Here is a 22,439-nt window from a genome sequence, read left to right on the forward strand (position 1 = left end):
TTATACGCTTTCTCTCCCGCCAGTATTTCGAGGACAGGCTCATGGGGAACTGCTCTGCCGGAGCGACTGAGAATCAGACAGCCTTGAACCCCCAACCGGGGTCCGCCTGCAAAGACGAATTCAGCTTCAGTAACTGGCTGACCCTCCTTTCTCAGTTGCCTTTGCTGCTTTTCACCTTTCTCAACTCCATCCTCTACCGCTGGTGAGACACGTTTTTTCTCTCTCTCTATGTTTGGGTTGCTTTTCTCTCTGCGTTTGACTTGCCGGCTGCCTCTTGCCACGTTTCTCTCTTTCGGGCCTGATCAGTGAGAAGGATCCTTGCAGGATCCGATCTGGGTCGGTTTTACAGGGACCAGAGGTTTAGCCTTCTCAGCTTTCGGACTGATGCTCCTCAGGGAACTTCTCTCCAGCAGAATATGTGCTTTGGGCTATTCAGTGTGTAGTATTTATGGGGTGCCTGTGGTGTGTGGCTTTTTAGTTGTTGATAGCTGGCTATTAAGTCATTGTTTCCTTGTGCTCAGCTCTTAAATACTTGGTAAAGGTAAAGGTTCCCGTCGCACAAACGTGCTAGTCATTTCCGGCTCTAGGGGACGCTGTTCATCTCCGTTACCAGGCCGACGAGCCAGCGCTGTCCGAAGACGTCTCCGTGGTCATGTGGCCGGCATGGCCGAAGGCGCACGGAACGCTGTTACCTTCCCACCAAAGGGGTCCCTAGTTTTCTACTTGCATTTTTTTACATGCTTTCGAACTGCTAGGTTGGCAGAAGCTGGGTTAAGTTAGCGGGAGCTCACTCCGTTACGTGGCACTAACGCCGTGATGGCGAACCTATGGCACGTGTGCCACAAGTGGCACGCAGAGCCATTTGTGCTGGCACGCGAGCCGCAGGCAAACTTACCTCACTGCGCATGTGTGCGCCTCACAACTGATTTTTCAGCTGGTTTGAGGCTTTTTTCAGCCTCCCAGAGGCTTGGAAAAAGCCTCTGCAGGATTTGCAGGCCGAATAATAGGCCCGTTTCGTCACTTCCTGTAATTCCAGAAGTGATGAAACGGGCCTATTATTCGTCCTGAAAAGGCCTCAAACCTTGCAGAGGCCTCAAACCAGCGGAAAAATCAGCTGTGAGGCACAGTGCAGGTAAGGGGGTGACGGGGAGATTGCGCATGCATGTGTGGGGGGGCGCATTGCATTTTGGGTGCTGACACATGAGTGGGCATGCGCTAATGCGTGTGCAATTTTTGGCACAGGAGCCCAAAAAGGTTAGCCACCACTGCGCTAGGGATTCGAACCGCCGAACGGCCGAGCTTTCTGATTGACAAGCTCAGCGTCTTAGCCACTGAGCCAACATGTCCCTATAAGGACTTGATAAGCTGACGGTAAAAAACAACACTCTTGTTGACTGGCGAAGGGCCCGTTTGCCAGGTTTCAATCCTTTCCCTGGCTGTTTTTGTCCCGGCTCAGCCAACAATCTTAGTTGCCACAAAATGGTATGTATGTCCTTCATTTTGCAAGGACCTTGCTTGCAAGCCTGGAAGGGTTTGAAGGGAAGGGAAGGGACAGGGTTAACTCACAACTCGCAGAATTGTTGTCATGGGGAAAATAGGAGGATGAAGGTGTGACGGATAATGATGATTGCTGCATTATGAGTTATTTGTAAAAAATTAAAAAAAGGTGGGATAGAAATAAATAAATATCTTCATGCCTTCTTTTTCCCCAGCAGGGAGATGTCTGTAAGCCAGCACTAACTTTCCGGCTATTCACATGTCCTTTTTTTCCTCCCTTCCAAAGCATTTCGGACAAAGTGCGCATTTTGGGCAGTTTGGCAGGAATTCTGTTCCTCTTTGTGCTGACCACCATCTTGGTTAAGGTGATGATGTCACCGCAGAGTTTCTTCTCCATCACCATGGCAAGCGTCTGGTTCATTAACTGTGAGTTGGCGCTGGTTCATTCCTCTGTAGCACTGATAATGTTACCTAGCTGGGTCATGAAACGTCTGTAAGAAAAACCCCAAGCACAGAAAAACACACCAAGGACCCCCTAATTCAGGGATCTCCAAACTTGGCAACTTTAAGACTTGTGGACTTCAACTCCCAGAATTCTCTAGCCAGCATAGCTGAGGAATTCTGGGAGTTGAAGTCCATAAGTCTTAAAGTTGCCAAGTTTGGAGATCTTTGCCCTAATTCCTCTCGGTTACATCTGAGATTTTGAGCTGTGTCAGGGAACTCCATTCAAATCCTCATTTGCCCCACTCCACACCCCCCCCCCAAAAAAAACCTCTTGGCAAGCTACCTCGCAGGGTTGTTGTGAGCTTGAGGACCAAGCAGGAGACCATACACCCATGATGGCAAACCTGGGGCTTGTGTGCCATTTGTGCTGGCACGCGAGCCCCGGGCAACCTTACCTCACTGTGCATGCACACACCTCCCAGCTGGTTTTCGGGCCTTTTCCGGCCTGCCAGAGGCTTGAGGAAGCCTGCAGGCTGCAGGCTGAAAAATAGGCCCATTTCATCACTTCCTGTATTTCCGGAAATACCAGAAGTGACAACGGGCTCATTTTTCGGCCTGCAAAGCCTGCAGAGGCTTCCTCAAGCCTCTGGCAGGCCGGAAAAGGCCTCAAATGGCCCAAAAATCAGCTGGGAGGCACAGTACAAGTAAGGGGGGCGGGGTAATTGCGTGCGCATGCGCAGGGGGCGGGGGACTGCACACATTGCCTTCTGGGTGCTGGCATGCAAGCATGTGCGCATAAGCGCGCGCGCAATTTTTTGGCACAGGAGCCCCAAAAGGTTAGCCACCCTTGCCCTACACCATTTCTGACAGATGGGAGTCCAATCTCTTCTTGAAAGCCGCAAGTGATGGCGCTCCCACAACTTCCGAAGGCAACTTCTCATCCATGGGTGGATTGTTCTCACTGTCAGAAAGCTTCTCCTTATTTCCAGGTTGAACGGTCACTAAATGAACTGTTTTAAGTCGAAAACCAAATGGACACGAAACAGTCTCGTTCTTGACTTTGTCTTCCTTCATTCTCCTCAGCCTTCTGTGCCGTTCTGCAAGGGAGTCTTTTCGGCCTGCTGGGGTCTTTCCCGCAAAGATACAGCACCCTTTTTCTCAGCGGTCAAGGAATGGCGGGAACGTTTGCGGCCATCACCATGTTGCTTTCCTTGGCCAGTGAGTATCGGTGTGTGTGTGTGTAGTGTGTCTGAAAAGCACCTCATTTGAAAGAGCCGGGGAAGATCTTTCAAAGGGTAGAGAAGAGAACAGTCTGCCAATTGGGTGGGGGGACTGAAAATATCCCCACAGAAATATCCAAATAGAAAGCTTTTTTGGTCTGGGGAACTACCTGCCACAAGGAGGAAGAAGGACACCTGGCTCATATTATCATATGTGGGTTTGAGAAAAAACATGAAAGCTAGAAATATCTAATAGATTAGTGAAATAAGGAAAATATCTTAATAGCATTAAACATGGTAAAAAGAGAATGGTTATAACGATAGATATATTTACTAATAATAAGTGAAGATCTAAACATGTTATTGTTATAGTGTGAGAGATATTATGTATATTAATAATAAGATAACAATGGAGAACTAATATCAAAGTAATGAATATGGTAGTAATTTTGAATATTGTCGCACAAGATATCTGTACCCAGACAACACACCGTTAAATGGAAGATGAATTGTTTGTACTTATAAAAAAATAAAAACACTTTTATAAAAAAGAAGAACAAGGAACAGTTCACAAAGATCTCCTCTGGCTCACGGGTTTAAGGTTCGCTTAGCCAACTGTTGAGAACATAGTGATTGCGTCCTGTGCCTGAAGAGTTACAAAACCTTGGATTTCTCTGCCAAAACACCATTTTCTCTTCTCTTTAGGTGACTTGGACCCACTGTCTTCTGCCCTGATCTATTTCGTTACCCCCTGTGTTGGGACCTTCGTTTCTATTGCCTGTTATCTCTTGCTGCCCCATCAGGTAAGATCCTTGGAATGGAATGGAATGGAATGGAATGGAATGGAATGGAATGGAATGGAATGGAATGGAATAGAATAGAATAGAATAGAATAGAATAGAATAGAATAGAATAGAATAGAATAGAATAGAAGAATTGGCCAAGTGTGACTGGACAAACAAGGAATTTGTCTTGGGAGGGGCAGTGCAGCCGCTTGCAAAACCGAAAGTGCATTCCATAAATGTTTTCAAAGATAGTAACTAGGTGACTGAAGTTTCTGCCAGGCAAAATTTCTAACTGGAGAGCATGATTGAGAATTCTTGGCTATGGAGGTGTCCCATTGGAGAATATGAATTACGATACACCCAGGGGGTGGGGGGGAAATCAGGGACAAGGGTGACAATGAATTATACGACTCAGAGTCGGCTATACCCAGGCAATGCTGGATCTTTTAACTCCCAATAAATCCTTTTGAAGTTTTGGAAGTTTGGCTCGAGACTCAGGATTTAAATGGGGTTAAGTGCTGGAATCCTGACATCCAGTTCCTGCAACTCTTCTTCATATGTTTTAGCCTCCAGCCCCCTAATCATCTTAGTTGCTCTTCTCTGCACGCTTCCCAGAGTCTCAACATCTTATTTATATTGTGGCAACCAAAACTGGGGGCGGTATTCCAAGTATGGCGTTAACCACGGCCTTATAAAGCAATTATAAAATTCCCCTGGTTCCCCAGGGAAATTTTTTCAAGTTTTAAGTCTGTGCTCAAGCTCTAGGATTTCCTGGTGGTGCTCCATCCAGCAAGAACCTTAGCTTAGCTTCTTGAGAACCTGATTTTGATCCGGAGCTCCCAGCAAACCAGGTGACCGTTGAGAGACTATTAACTCTTCTTTCTCTGCAGACCTTCACTCGTTACTATCTGGAGAAAAGACCACCAGGAGATTCGGGATGTGAATTGGAGACCAAGGCAGGCCTCCTTTCGCTAGGTGGGATATTTGAATTTATTTTTTTTAAATGGGGAGAATGGAAAAGTTGTCAAAAATCGAACCACTACTGGTGGTGGAGATATTTCATGCTCTTTTAATGTTTTGGTCCTGCAACCCTGGTTGGTCTCCAAATCGGTCTTTTCCCAGCCTGCTGATCTTCCAGTGCTGGACTCAGAATTCTGGGAAACGAAGTCCAAAAGACAAACGGGCTGATCTAAGAGAATTTGATGGTTTCTCCTCGCACCCCCAATATCCAAAATCTAACATCCGATATGGGTTGAAGGCTGAAAGCAATGTTTCTCAACCTTGGCAATTTTAATAAAGGCGGGCTTCATCTCCCAGAATTCCTCAGCCAGCTTGATTTAAAATGAGTGGACTTCAACTCCCAGAATTCTCCAGCCAGCATGCTTCATAATGGATGAACTTCAACTCCCAGAATTCCCCAGGCAGCATGCTTTATTCTGGGACTTCAACTCCCAGAATTCCCCATTGGGAAAGCCAGATTCACTTAATAACCGCGTGACTAACTTAACAACTGCAGTGATTCATTTAGCAACTGTGGCAAGAAAAATCATAAGATGGGGCAAAATTCCCTTGTCTCACTTAGCAGCAGAAATATTGGGCTTGATATTGGTCGTAAGTTGAGCACTACCTGTATACTGGCAGCGTTTCAGAAAACCTCCACTCCAACAAATAACATACATTTAATATAAATAATAATAAATAAAAAATAATTTAATAAATAATATACACTTTTGAGCCTGATCTAAAAGCCTGCTATATTATTATTTATCAATGTTAAAACTAGAAGAAAAAGAAAGAGAGAAAATAAAACAATAGAGACAAATATTTCATTTCTGCTTTCCCCTTTCTTGTCCTGCAGCCTGTTTGCAGAGCCTGGTTTAAATCTTTTGAGTTAATCCAAATTTGGCTAGGGCGTTTCTCCTTGAACTGCTGTGATGGCAGGGAGGTACAATCTCATCCCCAGGGCATGGAAGTATGACTTGTATTCCAATTCTGCTTCTGAAGCCTAATTTTGAACTCTGTGTAAATGCAAAACTATTAAGTACACAGAGAATAAGTATGAATCATCAACCTGTTTGAACATAAATTAAATTAGAATTGGGCCGTAGCCATTTTGGCATTTGTGTCGTCATCTCCCCAACCCCTCAAAAAAATAACATTCCAGCAATCGTCACCAGTCCAAACAAGTAAAATTCCAGAGTTATAAATACATTTTGGGTGGGGTGAGAGAGCCGTAGATTTGGAATCCAGCCTGAGGAGAAAGTCCTTTGATTTCACTTAAAGTTAGCGCTCAACTTACAACCTCCGTTGGAAGCAGAATTTCCTTGGCCAAGCAAAGCGATTGCTAAGCGAGACCCCTCCACCTCAATTTTATGACTATCTTTGCCACGGTTGTTAAGCAGATCAGTGCAGTTGGTAAGTGAATCACAGGGTCATCGAACAAATTTGGCTCCCTTTCTCCCACCCCTCCTCTTTTCTTCTCAGAAGGTCGCAAATGGCGATTACGTGACCACCGGACCGTTATAAGTATGAGTAAGTTGCCCCTTAAAATGGAAGATGAACAGATGAATGAAACAATGATAGTATGGGCAAAATAATTTGGATATACTATAGGATGAGATAAATGGCAAAAACTTTGAGACAGACATTACAAATTGACAATTCAATTCAATTGTCAATTTGTAATTTCTGTCCCAAAGTTTTTGCCATTTATCTCATCCTATAGTATATCTTTATTCTTTATTGTCATTGTATGTATGTACACAGTATACATACAATGAAAATCACATAACACCAAGACACACACACACACACACACACACGTGACAATCCCCAAATACCCACCCATCTCACCTGCCAAAGTTCCCTGCCCCCTAAAAAACACACAACAGACCAAGCAATGCTGTCCAATAGCTCACTGATGGTGAGTCTTAAGTTCATTGTTAAGTGCAATTATAGCTCTGGGATAAAAAGAACTTCAGAAAAAACGTGTGGTCCGAGTTTTAATTGTTCTGTGTCTTCTGCCAGAAGGCAACAATTCACAAAGATTGTAAGCAGGATGGGAAGAGTCTCTGAGACTGTTTGTGCGACTTCCTCAAATAGCGAGATGTGAAGATGTCATCCAGGGCTGGTAGTTGGAGTCCGATAATATTCTGGGAAGTTTTAATGATTCTCTGAAGAGCTTTTTTGACTGCTGCAGAGCTGCTCCCGTCCCATGCAAGGATGCCATATGTCAAGACACTCTCAGTGGTGCTGCGGTAGTAGGATAGAAGGAGATGCTGAGATAAATTGATCTTCCTGAGCATTTGCAGGAAGTACAGCCTCTTCTGTGCCTTGACAATGGCAACTACTTACAAGGAAAACCTGTACAAAATGTTTTACAGGTAGCATTTGCCACCAGTAAGGCTAGCAAAGATGTTTAAAAACAGGTCTGCCAAATGTCAGAAACGCAACATTTCCGGGTTCCTACTTCCATATGTGGTGGACATGCCCAAATGCAAAAAAGTGTTGGACGAAAATACAAACGTGGTTAGAGAAAATGTTAAAGCAACATATAGATTTAAAGCCAGAAATCTTTTTTGTTAGGTATACTACTACCAGAAAAAAAATATGATAAAGGGAACATATATTTAATATTACATGTCTTGACAGCAGTGAGAATTATTTATTGATTTGTTTGTTTGATTTATATTGCCACTTATTCGCCCATGGCGACTCATTGTTAAGTGCAATTATATTTGCACAACAACTGGGAAAAAGAGGAAACTCCTACAGAAGAAAATACAATTAAAAAAAAAATACTGGATGGTGCAGAAATGGATAGGTTGATATGAAAGAAAAAGGATAAAGAAGATATAGAACACTTTTTAACGTGAGATTTGTTTTATCGATGGTTAGACAATAGAGGTAGAAATTAGAAATTGGAAATTATGATTATGTATAAGTAAATTGATCCAGATAAAACACTGTTTATCAAGCACTTATGTATGCTAAAGAAAAACATATACATAAAATATAAAAAATAAACAAATGAGAGCCAGTCTGAATTTTGATCATGTGCCTACAGGAATACTGCCATGGTCGTAAGTGTGAAAAACAGTCATAAGTCACTTGTTTCAGTGTCGAGGGCTACCTGTAGCTTTAAAAAGTTGCAACGTCATTTGATTTCGACGGGCGCCCTTTTGTGTCTCTTCAGAGAACGGCTCCGCTCTTGTGGCAGACAGTTCCAAAGGAGAATCGCTCAACATGAAGAATGGGAACGCCGTGGTCCCGAAGAAGTTTGGCTCGGCTTGCCCGCCAGAAATCATGAATGGAGGGAGTGGGGTGGGCATGGTTGCCCCCGATCCCTCCCTTTTCAGTGTGCTCAAGAAGGTAAGAACCATTTGTTTTATCAATGGTTAGATAATCCTCATCCTCAACTCCATAATCCCTTGAGGGGTGGAGTCTGGGCAACTGAATGGAGCTAGCAGAGCATTTTACTGGCCGGATGCCTTTCCTGTTTCCAGAGTGGAGTTTTGTTCGGCAGATATATTGTCTACTCATTGTGCCCAGAGAAAGAAATATCTACCTAGGATTGAACTCACAGCCTTCTGATGGTGAGGCCAGAGTTCCCTGTCTAGGCCTCTGCACCACTCAAACCAACAGTTAGATAAAAAAAAAAGTAGAAATTGGAAGTTGGAAGAATACTATTATATATAAGCAAAGAATATTATTATTATTATCGCTAATATGTGTATGTAATGACCCAGACAGTACACTGTTTATTAAATATCTATATATGTTAAAGAAAAATGTATAATTTTTATTTTTTTTAAAAGAAGAAGGTAAGAACCATTGCTTATAGAAAGCAGAAGTTCCTGTTTCAATTCCTGGTAAATAGGGGAAAAAAGAAAATGATTAGGCAACAGAAAAACCGCTCTTCTGCAAAAAATATTTTAGGAATGGGCCTCCTTGAGCAAGAAGACGTAATTGCTTATCTTTCCTTTCTTTTGAAAGGTTGATTTCAAAAAGCCTTCGCAGTTTGGGCTGCGTGAAGAGAGAGAAATAGCATCAAGATGACAGGAAGTGATATTAATGCTTAATACCACGTCCCTGAGGTCACATTTGAAAATAGTGCATCCATTTCTGCTCACCGTGATAGAAAAAAAAGGATATTCAGAACTTAGAAAGAGTGCAGAGAAGAGCAACAAAGATCATTAGGTGTCCCCAAAGAAGATACAGAATAGTTTTTTAACATGGGATTTGTTCTATCAATGGTTAGATTATAGAGGTAGAAGTTAGAAGTGGAAAGATTATTAATATGTATAAATAAAAATATTGCTACTAACTATTACTATGTACTGTATAAGTAAATTGATCTAGGTAATACACTGCTTACTAAGCACCAATGTATGTTAAAGAAAAATGTATAAGTAATATTAAGTCCACCCATCTTAAAGCATAGTAGCTGAGGAATTCTGGGAATTAAAGTCCACCCATCTTAAAGCAGGCTGGCTGGGGGATTCTGGGAATTAAAGTCCACCCATCTTAAAGCAGGCTGGCTGGGGGATTCTGGGAATTAAAGTCCACCCATCTTAAAGCAGGCTGGCTGGGGATTCTGGGGGGAGTCCACCCATCTTAAGGCATGCTGACTAGAATTCTGGGAATTAAAGTCCACCCATCTTAAAGCAGGCTGGCTGGGGATTCTGGGAGTGGAAAACATCTTAAAGCAAGCTGGTTGAGGGATTCTGTGAGTTGAAGCTGTTAAACATGTTAAAGTCAACAAGGTTGAGAAATAGTGGTTTGGATTAAATGTTCCTTGGTCACATGTCTGCTATTTCCATCATTTTTTTGTTGGTTTCTGGCCTTTTTGGTGAGTTTCTGCCAAAAAAAATGCCCATTGGAATGAATGACTGCTACATTCATTGAACAGCTGCCGCAGAATAAATCAGAAAGCTGGGTTGATCACATGGGTGCCTTCAAATTATGACTTTCATGCCTTATGATGGATACTCCAGGCTCCCTTGTGGTCATAATTCAAGGACTGCCTTTATACTGGGACTCAGTTGGCTCTCAAATCGTGCTCCACTTGATGCCGGTTGAAGGGAGACCACAGAGCGACCCAGATATTGAATGTGGTTTGTGTCACATCGCTTCTGCTTTCCCGCTTCAGATTTGGCTGCTGGCCCTGTCCATCGTGATGGACTTCTCCATTACCCTCTCGGTGTTTCCGGCCATTACCACGAGAATTGTCACCTCCTCTCAGGATCCGTCTTGGCGTGAGTGATGGGTCATTTAATTACAGGTCACGAAGGGGCAGGGCTGGTCGGCATTGGCTGGAGCTGGGGTTAGGGGCAAGAGGAGGATTTATGGAAGGGGGATCCACTCCTCAATGCCTCTCCAAGTTGAAAACCAGCTGATGGGAAAGAGCCAGCCAAGGGGAGGTCTTGAGCGTGGTGGTTTTCTTGCAGATGTTTCATGACCCAACTAAGTAACGTCATCCATCCTAGAAGGGAGTGGAGGAAGAAGAATATTGGTTCTTGGTGCTCTCTGAGCTCAGTTTTCTTGCAGATGTCAATATCAGTGCCGGAAGGGAGTGGGGTTTATAGAGAGGAGGAGGAGGATAACAGAATAACAAAGTTGGAAGGTCTGCTAGTCGAACCCTTGCTCAGACCCTATAACATTTGAGACGAAGGGCTGTCCAATCTCTTCTTAAAAGCCTCCAGTGATGGAGCACCCATAATTTCTGGAGGCAAGCTGTTCCACTGCTCAGTTGTTCTAACTGTCAGGAAATTTCTCCTTACTCTGGGGTCCTGGGTGCTGTCTGAGCTGGGTTGTTTCCTTGCAGACCTTTCAGGACCCCACTAGGTAACATCATCAGCACCAATAGGAAGTGGGGTTTGCTTTTTTAAAAATATTCTAGTGGCTTTCCCTGTCAGCATTGTTGAGGTCTTGGTGGTTCCTCGGTTGGGCTGTTTTCTGAAAGCGGTCTCTGTCTGGAACTCGGAGGGCTGAGTTAACTTGACTCAGGACACGGTCTAAACCAGGAATGGGTTTCAAAAATCCCAGCAACCGGTTCTCTGCTGAGTGGGCGTGGCCATGGTGGGTGTGGCCTACCGGAACGTCCGGTAGGGCCGTTTTCCACTTTCCCCAGAGTCCGGAGGCTTCCCTCGGGCCTCTGGGAGGGCAAAAACGGCCTGCCCTGGGCTGCGGAGGGCCTCCAGAAACAGGCCCGTTTCCAGACTTCCGGAACTTCCGGTTTGGCCCGTTTTTCGCACCTTCCCAGAGCCTCTGTGTGGGCCCTGCACTTCTGCCAGGTAGGGTGGGCAGTGCCAGCCGGTCGGTTCAACTATCAGTCCAGTGAACCAGGGGTCCCCAACCACCGGGCCGTGGACCGGTACCGGTCCGTGAAACATTTCCTACCGGGCCGCCGGTTTGCTGGGCGCCGCCATCTTGTTTGACGAGAAAGTGCTTCTGGATGAGCTTTTCCGGTTGGAAAGCAGCGTTTGGGTCCTGAAGGAATCATCGCGCCTTAGTTTCATCGAAGGGGGGGGGGGCGGCTTCGAACGAAACTAAGGCGCGAGGATTCTTTCAGCACCCAAGGCAAGGCGAGCCGAGCGACCGTCCCGAAGCCGTCCTGAAGCGAAGCCCATCGACAAAGGTACAAAGGAGGAGTTGAAGGTGGCGGGGAGAAGCGGGGGACGGCTGGCTGGCCGGTCGCTTGGCTCGCCTTGCCTTGTCATGCGTGCTGATGCCAGTACTGGGCCGCGGATCATTTTGTGATGCCGGTACTGGGCCGCGGCACAAAAAAGGTTGGGGGCCACTGCAGTGAGCCAAATGTAAATTTAACGTCCGGGTCGCTCAAACCGGGTTGAACCGGCTGAATCCCATCCCTGGGTCTTAACTCTTCTGTGGGTCTCCCCATCTTCTCTCCTCTCCCTTAGAGAAGTACTTCACTCCCGTTTGCTGCTTCCTTGTCTTCAACGTCATGGACTGGTTGGGGCGGAGTTCCACTTCCTACTTCCTCTGGGTGAGCAATTGGTGGCAGAAGTGGGACGTCAGCTCGTAAGGCATTCCTGGCCTGCTCTCGAGTCCAGGAGGGAGGGAGGGAGAACTGATGGAGCAGCTGTGACCAGAAGCACATTCCATGCATACCTTTCTCCAGATGGTATCGCAGGTTACCAGGGCCAGCCGAAAAGGCATGTTTTCCACAGCTCAGGAAAGTGCTTCTCGTTGGAGAATGTGATTTATGACGCAGCCTGGGAGGAGGGGGGAAAACAGGGTCATAGGTGAGCAGTAAATCACGTAGGGCAGAGCCTGACTGCTCTTGGGAAAAGTGCTGACACGTTGCTTCTAATAAATAATTGGATTTCTTTTGAAACTTGGCTCGAGGCTCATGAATTAATTAGATTAGATTAGATTGGATTCAACTGTATTGTCATTGCCATAAATACAGGCAACAAAATACAGTTAGCATCCAACCAGAAGTGCAAAACAACAGTAAAATATAAATATATGTATGCAAATATGCAAGGCGCCTATGAATATGTCAGTGGAAAACACAACAAAATGTATGTACACGAGCACACAAGGATAAGTGACTGCACATATATGAACATATACAACTGTACAAAATGTTTATGGACACATTGAATATAAGTACAAATGCACAGAGAATTATACAAAACACATCATATATTATCAAGGGAAGCATCAGCATATGTGTGGGGACAAATGAACTGAGGAGTTCAGCAAGGAAACCGCTGTGTGGTAAAAGCTGTTCCCTAGCCTGCTGGTCTTAGACTGCAGGCACCTGAACCTCCCTCCCAGATGTAAACAGTTTGTGGGCTGGATGGAAGGGGTCCTTCTGGATGCTGTGCAGACATCGTTTCCTCCGAATGTCCACAATGGCAGGAAGTGGAATCCCTATAATGCGTTGGGCGGTTTTCACCACTCTCTGTAATGCCTTTTTTTCTTTCATAGTGTGTCCTATAATTAGGGCGTCCATCGGAACCCTGACACGGAGGGGAAGATCAGACATCATGAATTGGGGTAGGGTGGGGAGATCAAGGGCAGCCCTACAGGTATTCCTCAACTTACAACTGTTTGTTTAGTGACCGTTCAAAGTGACAACAGCACTGAAACAAGTGACTTAGGAGTGTTTTTCACACTTACAGCCATTTCAGCACCCCCATAGTCACATGATCAAAGTTCAGATGCTTGGCAACCTACCTCACAGGGTGGTTGTTGAGGGGAAAATAGGAGGAGGAAGCTGTGTCGGATATGTTTGCCGTCCTGAGTTTTTCGCAAAAATAATAAAGGTGGGATACAAATAAATAAATACATGTTTTATTTACAAGTTCTGTTGAAACGTGGTTTTTCTCTCGCCAGCCGCAGAAGCACATTCGGCTCCTTCCCGCCGCAGTGGGACTCCGAGTCTTCCTCATCCCCTTGTTTCTCTTCTGCAACATCCAGAACCAGACTGGGTGGCTTGTGCTCTTCCGCCACGATGCCTGGTTTGTCGTCCTGATGGTGGTTTTTTCTCTCTCCAATGGCTACTTCGTCTCCCTCACCATGTGCCTGGCCCCCAAGTGAGTAGGATAAGAGAGATCCAACCTAAAACTAAAAAGAAATTTCCTGACAGTGAGAATAATTAACTCGGGAACTACTTGCTGCCAGAAGTTGTGGCTTTAAAAAAAAGATTGAATAGCCATTTGTCTGGAATTGTACGGAGCAGTGTTTGTCAACCTTGGCAGCTTTCAGATGGTTGGACTTCAACTCCCAGAATTCCCCAGCCAGCAAGCTGGCTGAGGAACTCTGGGAGTTGAAGTCCAAGTTGCCAAGGTTGAAGACCCCTGCTCCAGAATGAGGTCCCGTCCCGTCCCCCCGAAGTTTTGCATGGCTCTGACCTCAAAGATGTCCCAGAAAACTTTAAAAACATGGCTTTTGGATGAGGTACAGAGGAGTCCCCAGTTGTGATGTTTTGTGTTTACTTTGTTGTGATTACAGAGTAGTCCTTGACTTATAACAGCAGTTGGGATTGGGATTTCTGTCACTAAGCAATATGGTTAATATAAATATAAAGCTTAGTGTATTTCTTAGTGATGGCAGTCACTGCAGTTCCAGTTGCCTTTGTTAACCGAATCCCATGTTAGCGAGTTGATTTCCTGCTGGCTTCCCATGGTCAAGTCAATGGGGAAACCGGCAGGAAATGGCAAGTTCTAGGTCTGAGCTGCCTGGCATAAGAAAGAAAAAGATAGAAGGAAGAAAAAGATGGGGGAGGGAAGGAAGGAAGAAAAAGATAGAGAAGGAAGAAAAAGATGGCAGGAAGGAAGGAAGAAAAAGGGAGGAAGGAAGGAAGAAAAAGATAGAGGGGTGAAGGAAGGAAGAAAAAGGTAGGAAGGAAAAGAGGGAGGGACAGAGGAAAAGTTAGAGAAGAAGGAAAAAGGGAGGGAAGGAAGGAAGGAAGAAAAGATAGAAGAAAGAAAAAGAGGGAGGGAAGGAAGGAAGAAAAAGGGATGGATGAAGGAAGAAAAAGATAGAAGAAAGAAAAAGGGAGGGAAGGAAGGAAGAAAAAGGGATGGATGAAGGAAGAAAAAGATAGAAGAAAGAAAAAGAGGGAGGGAAGGAAGGAAGAAAAAGGGATGGATGAAGGAAGTAAAAAAAAAGATAGAAGGAAGAAAAGGAGGGAAGGAAAGAAGGATTGACTGACTTCTATGACCTTCAGATTTGGACATTCATTCTCTCTTCCAGGCAGGTCCAGCCGGAAGAGAGTGAGCTGGCGGGGGCCATCATGACGTTTTTCCTGGCCTTGGGACTTTCCTGTGGGGCCGCCCTCTCCTTCCTCCTCAAATTGCTCCTTTGATGGCCTCCCTCCTACCCCTCCGACACCCGGCAACAGCATAAAGATTGCAAAGATTTTGACTCAGCATCTGTTGAAGGCTTCAAGGCCAACGATTTTCCTCCAAGGCCCCCTCTATTGTGGCAGCTAAAGAAACCTCCCTCTGTGATGAGGACACACTGAATTTATTGGGCCATAACCCTTTCTCCAAGGTCTCCCCCCCCCTTTTTACACACACACACACACACACACACTTAACGAATGCAACGTTCTGCTTTTTCTGCAGACATCTGAATGTATTGGGAAAGATTCTGGATTTTTGCAGCTGGCATTTCTGCAAACTTTTGAGGTCACCTCATCAGGCAGCTCCTCCTGTGATGGAAAATGTGATTTTTTTCCCCCCTCTGCTCCATTTTTTTTTAAAAAAATCACTTATTATTTTGTGACGCACAATGGCTAGAGTTGGTTGAATAACATGGATGGAGGGCCTACGGAAGGGGGGCGGGAAATACTTTGGGATGTTTTTTAGTATCAAAGCAATCCACATTCTCTTTCCTCCCTTGTCGGGGTCATTTTGACACCCTGGAATGTATTGCCAAACCTTACAGGACTAGTAACTTGGATGACAAAAAGGGACCGAGTTGGGAAACAGCTCTCAACTTTTCCAGGAAGAAAGGGGAGAATTAATAATTGTGAGAACTCCTTAAATTAGTCTCAGACTGCTGGAGATCCGGAAGATATTAGATAATTCGGGGCAGAGCTAATTCTGCATGTACCGTTCTCCCAACATTGCAGACTGGGCTGAAACAAAGTTTGATAAAAAGGGTGAAAAAATGTCCTAGGTGAATCGAAAATAAAGAAAGAGGCTGCAAAATAAGTTGGAAAGGCATCTTGGGATAAAGAACAGGGCTGGATCCTGGGATAACGTTTCTGGGTTCAGGAGAGGGCTGTGCAGGGTTGCACTGATCCGGTTTCATTTGGCGTTTGAATAAAAATAGAACACAGATGGTGTTCACAAGTCTAAATGTAAACTGGTTAATCTGAATTAGAAAAGGAACTACCTCTCATTCATTCCGCTTAGCGAGATTGCTGCTTTTTTCAACTAAAGCTGGTTTTTTCTGGGAGGTGGGTGGGGGGGCGTTAAAGTGAGAAAAAACATCCATATATAGCCATACCTGTACTATATTATCAGGTCAAGGGAAGGTTTAAGTCAGGGGTGTCCAACCGTGGCAACTTTGAAGACCTGTGGACTTCAGCTCCCAGAATACTCCGTGTTGGCTGAGAGGCATTCTGGGAGTTGAAGTCCTTTAAAGTTGCAAGATTGGACCAGTCCTGGTTTAAACGATAATTTCCTCCGGGAAAAATATACTGCCTAAATTTTGCCCTAGTAGCAGTTTGTGGTTAAGTTTAGATCAATCTTGTCTAAGTCCTTGTGTTTTAGATGTGTGGGAACTGCAACTCCCAGAATCCCCTTGTCCTTAGGCAGATTGGCTAAGAATTCTGGGAAGTACCGTCCCAACATGGCTGGAAAAGATCCCTTAGAGGAGGCAGTAGATTCCTTCACAGGGAAAGGTTGGGATCTTAGAGGTCTTTCAGATTTAGAACCATAGCCTCTTCATTGTCGTGATATTAAGTGTATCCTAATTCCTATTGTGGCCTAATAATGGTTGGATGGCTCCAAAAATGGCAAAAATCACAAACAGGGAAGTGACCTTTGTCTTTTCCCGTTTTGAACAGATCTAGTAAGTGAGCCAGTTTAAATCAGGACAAAAATGTAAAAGCTTGTGTCTGTGTTTTCAAAAGGGGAATCTTCCTTGCATGTACATTATATCGATTTTTATATATATATAAAAATATAAGAATGAATATATAATATATTGCTGTTATCTCGGGGAGTGGATATGGAGGATGTATTGTGTGCTTTCTAATAAATTTTTTTTTGAAGTGTCTTGTTTTTATTAACACCCCAGAAAAATGAGGGTGAAGCATCTCCAATTGCAGAGATTAAAGAGATTGTCCCGAACAAGAATGGTTTGTCAAAATTGGTCTGGTGGTTGGGTACTTTTCTCAAAAAAATCCACAGAAACCAGCTACTGTACAGCTGAAAAATTACAGAAAGAACGTTGTGTGCCAGTAATACAAAGGATGTTGTGCAAACTTGGGAAACTGGGTTGTGTAAAGCCGTGGTTAATCGTGGATTTCTGAATAGAATCAGTGTCTTCCTCAACTTTGATCATCACTTGGAGAGCTATTTCCGCCAGAGAAAATGCTTTAAAATAATTTCCCCTCTCCAGTTGCGCAGCCTTAAGATTTGTCTGAAAAAGCAAATTGACCAATAAACAAAATATGGATGAAAAGGCTGGTTTGTTTTTAAGATTATGACACATCGTGCATCGTTTCTTCCACCGAATGTACAGTAGTTCAGTAAAATCTTCCCTGCACATAAAAGTTTGTAAATCTCCTTTTTAGGAGCTAAAAGACACTACCAGCATGAAATACATGCTGGTATCTATTTAGGATACTATGACTATCACTAAGTGTTGTGTCTTCTGATTTACGATGAATGTATTTTTATGATGACTATGATTGTGATTTATCACTTGTAGCTTTTATGTGCACTGAGAGCTTATAAACCGAAGACAAATTCCTTGGGTGTCCAATCACAATAAATCTGTTCTGTTCCATACTATTCTATTCTAATTCTGAATCCTGTTCTGTTCTATTCCTGTTCTACGTTCTGTTCTATTCTATTCCTCTATTTTCTATTCTATTCCTCTATTTCTATTCTCTATTCTATTCTCTATTCCTCTATTTCTATTCTCTATTCTATTCTCTATTCCTCTATTTCTATTCTCTATTCTATTCCTCTATTCTCTATTCTCTATTCCTCTATTTCTATTCTCTATTCCTCTATTTCTATTCTCTATTCTATTCCTCTGTTTTCTATTCTATTCTCTATTCTGTTCTATTTTCTATATTTTCTATTCTAATTCTATTATATTCTGTTTTCTATTCATTGTCTGGCTAAGCAATGCAAAATACAGTTGTAAATCAAGGAATACAGGTAGTCCTTGATTTACAACCATAAATTGTGACCTAAACTTCCATTGCTAAGTGAGGTGGTTTTGAGGCAATTTTTATTTAATTATTTATAAAGTTGATTTGCCACCCATCTTGACACAAAGGTGAATCACATGGTTGGTAAGTGAATCTGGCTTCCCCCGTTGACTTTTGCCAGAAACTGGCTAGGAAAGTCACAAATGATGATCACCAGACCTGCAACCATCATAAAGACACAAACAGCCCAGATGTCTGTCTGGAGGAGGCTGTGACGGTCTTAAGTGCAAATCCTTTTTTTTTTTTTCAGGGCCGATGTACCTTTGGGCAATCCCTAAACCAACCTGTTGTAAATCAAGGACTACCTGGATTGTCCCACGGAAGTTTTAAAGATCCTAAAATTGCAATTCCAAGGCAATTCAATGTTTGACCACTGAATTATCCTGTATTTGGGGTTTATGCAATCCGGGGAACTGGAAGTTGGGCTAGGAGAATTTGCAGAACCAAAAAACAAACACATTTTGCTTGATTTCCCAACAAATATATTTACTGCATGGATCGGGGAGGGGGGGCAGCAGCCGAGACCCCCTCCACCTCGGCTTTCCACATCTGGCGCTTGCTCCTTGGCAAAGGGCTCCACTTCCTGTTGGGCATGATGGGTTTTGCAAATGTCAGCACACCAGCTGAATTACACCTGCAATTCAGAGCCCCTCTTAAAATGCAGGAAGTCTTCTGCTCCCATCAATTTTGTTGTGGAGAGCCGGGAATGCACCCCCAAAAGACACAAGATGTCCCCGGAGAAGGACCCTTGCAAAGGATGGAAGGGGATCTTCCTAAACCCTCCGCTTTCTCCGTTTTAAACCTCCTTTTCCTGCGGGTTGCACCAACAGAATATAAAGTCACTTAATTTTGGGAAGGAGGACGGGCGTCCAAAACGGTAGCGACGAGGGTGGGATTCGAACCCACGCGTGCAGAGCACAATGGATTAGCAGTCCATCGCCTTAACCACTCGGCCACCTCGTCTCACGGAAGAGAGCTTGTTCACCACCTGGTCTATGCTTGCTTGCTTTGCAAATCGGGATTAAGAAACGCCTTTTTGCAAAGAAAAACAATCGAAGGTGGGGGGGAATGTTCCTGTTTTCGCGCCCCTTATTCCTACCAGCACCCCCCTTCTGATCCTTGCAATCCTCCCGTTGCAAACTCTCTCTGGCCTCCCCTCCCCAATGCAAATAACCCTGGAGGTGGGGGGGAGGTCGGCAAAGCCCACCCACTCCCTCCCGCGCATGCAAAAGGCACGCGAGGCAAAGCGGGCGGGTAATCGGGCCCAAGGCAGCGGCGAGCCGGCGGGCGCTGCAAAAGCAAACGGGGGCGAGGGGGTTCGTTTTTTTAGGGGTGGGGGCTGCAGAGGCGGCTTTTTATGTTTGCACTGCCTCCTCCTGCTGAGCAGGGGGCGCTGGAGGGAGCCTCCTGGCGAGCAAGCCCCCCTTTCCCTTTCGCCTCTCCCCCCCCCTCCGCTTTCTATTTGCAGGTTGGCACTTTGGGCAGCTTTTGCAACGTTTTGCTCGCGCGGCGTTTTGCAACAGAGGGAAAGGGCGCCACGGGGAGAGCCGACGGGCCAAGCTTGAGCCCCGGTCCGGCTCCCCCTTTCGGCCCCGCCCATGACCTGCTCCTGCTTCCAGGCGCTCATCCTGGCGCTGGGACTGGTGGCCAGCTTGCAACTGCTTTATTTGGCTCTGCTCTCCGGGTGGCACGGGCAGGAGCAGCGGTCTCGCTATGCCCAGCTTTTCCAGGCACGCCATGCCTTGCCAAGCCACGGGCACAAGCAGAGGCTCAAGCCGGTGTTGGCCAGCGGAGGCACCCTGGATGCCAGCGGGCGGTACCGCATCTACCGGGACATGATGCGGGCCTCTTGGGATGGCCAGGATGTGGTCCTGGTCACCCACACCAGCTTGGGCAACCTGCACCATGTGCAGCAGCTGGTGGAGCGCTGGCAGGGACCGGTCTCGGTGGCCCTCTTTGCACCGGGCTCTGACGATGTGAGCCAGGCCACGGCCATGGTCTACGCCTTAGCTGTCCTGTGTGCCCCTCTCCGGCAGTGGCTTCGCCTGCACCTGGTGTGTCCTGCCAACGAAATGGCTTCCTTCCCGGAGCAGGAGCAGGAGGAAGGGGAATTTGCCCGCCTCCAGTCCTGCGGAGATGTCTTTGCCAAGCTGGCACAGCTAGGGGCCAGCCGGCGTAACTATGTCATGGGGGTCACCAACACTTCGTACCCCAACAACCTGCTGCGGAATGTAGCCAGAGAGGCAGCCAGCGGGCACTGGGCGCTGGTGGTCGACGTGGATATGGTGCCCAGCAAGGGTCTGCGAGAAGACTTCCTGGCCTTGCCTAAAGCCGCCGAAGAGGGGACGCCACGGGTGTTCGTGGTGCCGGCCTTTGAGATCCGTCACACGCGCCGGATTCCGGCCACCAAAGCAGAGCTGGTCCAGCTGTATCAAGTGGGGGAGATCCGACCGTTTTACGAGGAGTTATGCCCCCGGTGCCAGGCTCCCACAAACTTTTCCCACTGGCTGAACCTTCCCACACGGGGCACCCTGCGCGTGGCCTACGAGGTGGTGTGGCGAGACCCATGGGAGCCCTTCTATGTGGGTGCTGCCTCAGTGCCTCCATATGATGAACGCTTCAAGCAGTACGGCTTTAACCGGATCAGTCAGGTAACCAAGCAAGGGGAAAGATCAGGAAAACGGCAAAATCCTATGGTTATTGTTACTGGTTTGGTGTTTAAGGCCTATCCTCTATCTCTTGTCTGTCTGTCTGTCTATCATCTATATCCATCCCTCCCCCCCATATAAATAAATAAATAAAGCTATGATCTGTCTATCAACTATATCCTCCATCTATCCATCCATCTGTCGCTCTCTCTCATCTATCATCATCCATCCATCTCCATCCATCCCCCCTCTCTCTATCATTATCCATCTATCCATCTCTCTTTATCATTTATCTATCATCTATCATTATCCATCCATCTATCCATCTCATATCTATCTATCATTCATCCATCCATCTGTCTCTCTCTCTCATCTATCTATCTATCTATCTATCTATCTATCTATCTATCTATCTATCTATCTATCTATCTATCTATCTATCTATCTATCTATTAATCTAATCTAATCAGATCTAATCTATCATCTACCACTATCAGTCATCTATCTATATCTGTTTTTATGCCACCTATCTCCCTTACAAGGTGACTCTAGTGATACTGGTGACACACACGTTCTTTTTTTCTTCTTCTTTTCCTTGCAGGCCTGCGAACTCCACATTGCTGGCTACCGGTTTGCAATATTGAGCAATGCCTTTTTGGTTCACAAGGGCTTCAAGGTGGCAAGTGAGTTCCACGCACAAAAGGATGCTGAAAACCAGCACAACAAGATCCTTTTCCGACAATTCAAGCAGGAGCTGAAGAGCAAATACCCAGACTCGCCACGGAGATGTTGAAATGCACTTTAACTTTGCAGAGCTTAAATTCAGCTCCTTTGGATTTGGAGTGGAGCTACAAATAGAATGAGAAGAAACTCTATTTGCAGTATAATTGTACGAACAACTGTGGGCTATTTTTTTTTGTTTACCAAAGACAGTTTGTGTCATTGCTGCACTGCCATTAGTCAGTTTCTGTCATTTTGTACTACAGGCTGACAGAATAAGATCCAAGATTATGAAATGATGCTGTGAGAACATGGAAAAGAACTTTTGAACGTTTGGACTGTGAGACGTGAAATAGTAGACCATTGTGCAGCAAGATTCTTCCGTATTGTGCCTGACCTTGCGTCTACAACTGGTCACCTCAGTGTCTTGTTCTGCACAATGAGAAAGGATTGCATAGGTCCTGGAAGAGAAATGCTTAATTTATTCCTGTACCTTAAAATAACAAACCTGTTAATTAAAGTGAATAATTTCAAATTTGGGTTGCTTTGGTCCTGTTCGTTTGCTACCAATCCATATTTAGAAATGTTCCAGTGAATGATTTTGGAACTGTGTTATGTCCTTTTTTTGTGTGATCAGTTTGTGCATTGTTATGGTTGTTGCACAGTCAGCCAGATGTTTAGATTGGATTTCACATTTTTTGTCCACTTATCAAGTCCTTCCCAAAGACACAAGATAAGCAAATGTGGATGTGCGAGGGTGTTAAAGGTATTATCAAAGGATGTAAGCTTTTCCAAGTAAGGCTGCGTTTTGCAATTGATTGATGGGGATTTTGTCAGTGCTGATGTTCAGATGGTACTCCAAATATTTTGAGATACTGGTCCAATCTTTGTTTTCTTTTGCCACAGTCATTCTACTTCTATTTGCAGGTCTTTGTTTATTGAATATCTTCAGTTCTTTTCTGCTTTCTCCAGATACTGCAGTGTTCATCCAGACTTTTTTAAATGTTTCTTATCAATTCATTGCATAGTCAGCCAGCTATTTAGACTGGATTTGGCATTTTTATCTATCTATTCAGTCTTTCCCAAAGACTGGAATAGGCAGATATTGTTGTTTAATAATATTAAAGAATGTAAGCTGTTCTGAGTAAAGCTGCCTTTTGCAATTGAGTGATCATGAATTTGTCAATGC

The 22,439-nt window shown here is 44.9% G+C and overlaps 2 protein-coding genes and 1 non-coding gene across 4 annotated transcripts in view; 2 read left to right on the top strand and 1 right to left on the bottom strand.

Annotated features, from left to right (window-relative positions):
* The window catches only part of SLC29A2 (solute carrier family 29 member 2), a 23,011-nt gene extending 7,431 nt beyond the window's left edge, over positions 1 to 15,580 (top strand). The window contains exons 4-13 of one of the 2 annotated variants that reach the window (XM_087943753.1): positions 24 to 202; positions 1,784 to 1,923; positions 3,025 to 3,159; positions 3,867 to 3,964; positions 4,837 to 4,921; positions 8,142 to 8,317; positions 10,098 to 10,203; positions 11,869 to 11,954; positions 13,316 to 13,515; positions 15,052 to 15,357. In XM_087943753.1, the coding sequence (XP_087799879.1) occupies positions 24 to 202; positions 1,784 to 1,923; positions 3,025 to 3,159; positions 3,867 to 3,964; positions 4,837 to 4,921; positions 8,142 to 8,317; positions 10,098 to 10,203; positions 11,869 to 11,954; positions 13,316 to 13,515; positions 15,052 to 15,211 (1,365 nt within the window). In that variant the 3' untranslated portion in view covers positions 15,212 to 15,357. Of the gene's footprint in view, positions 1 to 23; positions 203 to 1,783; positions 1,924 to 3,024; positions 3,160 to 3,866; positions 3,965 to 4,836; positions 4,922 to 8,141; positions 8,318 to 10,097; positions 10,204 to 11,868; positions 11,955 to 13,315; positions 13,516 to 14,677 lie in introns of both variants that reach the window. The other variant, XM_087943752.1, reaches the window with a different exon arrangement.
* A 3,179-nt stretch (positions 15,581 to 18,759) lies between these two features.
* On the top strand, positions 18,760 to 22,411 carry B4GAT1 (beta-1,4-glucuronyltransferase 1). The gene is made up of 2 exons (XM_026687588.2): positions 18,760 to 20,533; positions 21,132 to 22,411. Exons 1-2 carry the CDS (start codon positions 19,481 to 19,483, stop codon positions 21,321 to 21,323), a joined length of 1,245 nt encoding a protein of 414 aa, XP_026543373.2. The 5' UTR covers positions 18,760 to 19,480; the 3' UTR covers positions 21,324 to 22,411.
* On the bottom strand, positions 18,764 to 18,845 carry TRNAS-GCU (transfer RNA serine (anticodon GCU)). Its single transcript has one exon. It is a non-coding gene; the product is annotated as a tRNA-Ser (tRNA).
* Positions 22,412 to 22,439: the final 28 nt, after the last annotated feature.

This window comes from Notechis scutatus, chromosome 14, assembly GCF_049901735.1.
Source record: "Notechis scutatus isolate UNSWTSFEM ecotype Mainland chromosome 14, rNotScu1.2, whole genome shotgun sequence".
NCBI classification, from domain to species: Eukaryota; Metazoa; Chordata; class Lepidosauria; order Squamata; family Elapidae; genus Notechis; species Notechis scutatus.

Excerpts from the sequence above, each read along its gene's own strand:
- B4GAT1 (XM_026687588.2), top strand. The coding sequence starts at position 19,481 with ATGACCTGCTCCTGCTTCCAGGCGCTCATCCTGGCGCTGGGACTGGTG. Across the intron at positions 20,534-21,131 it reads GCTTTAACCGGATCAGTCAG|GCCTGCGAACTCCACATTGC; the intron begins GTAACCAAGCAA and ends TTTTCCTTGCAG.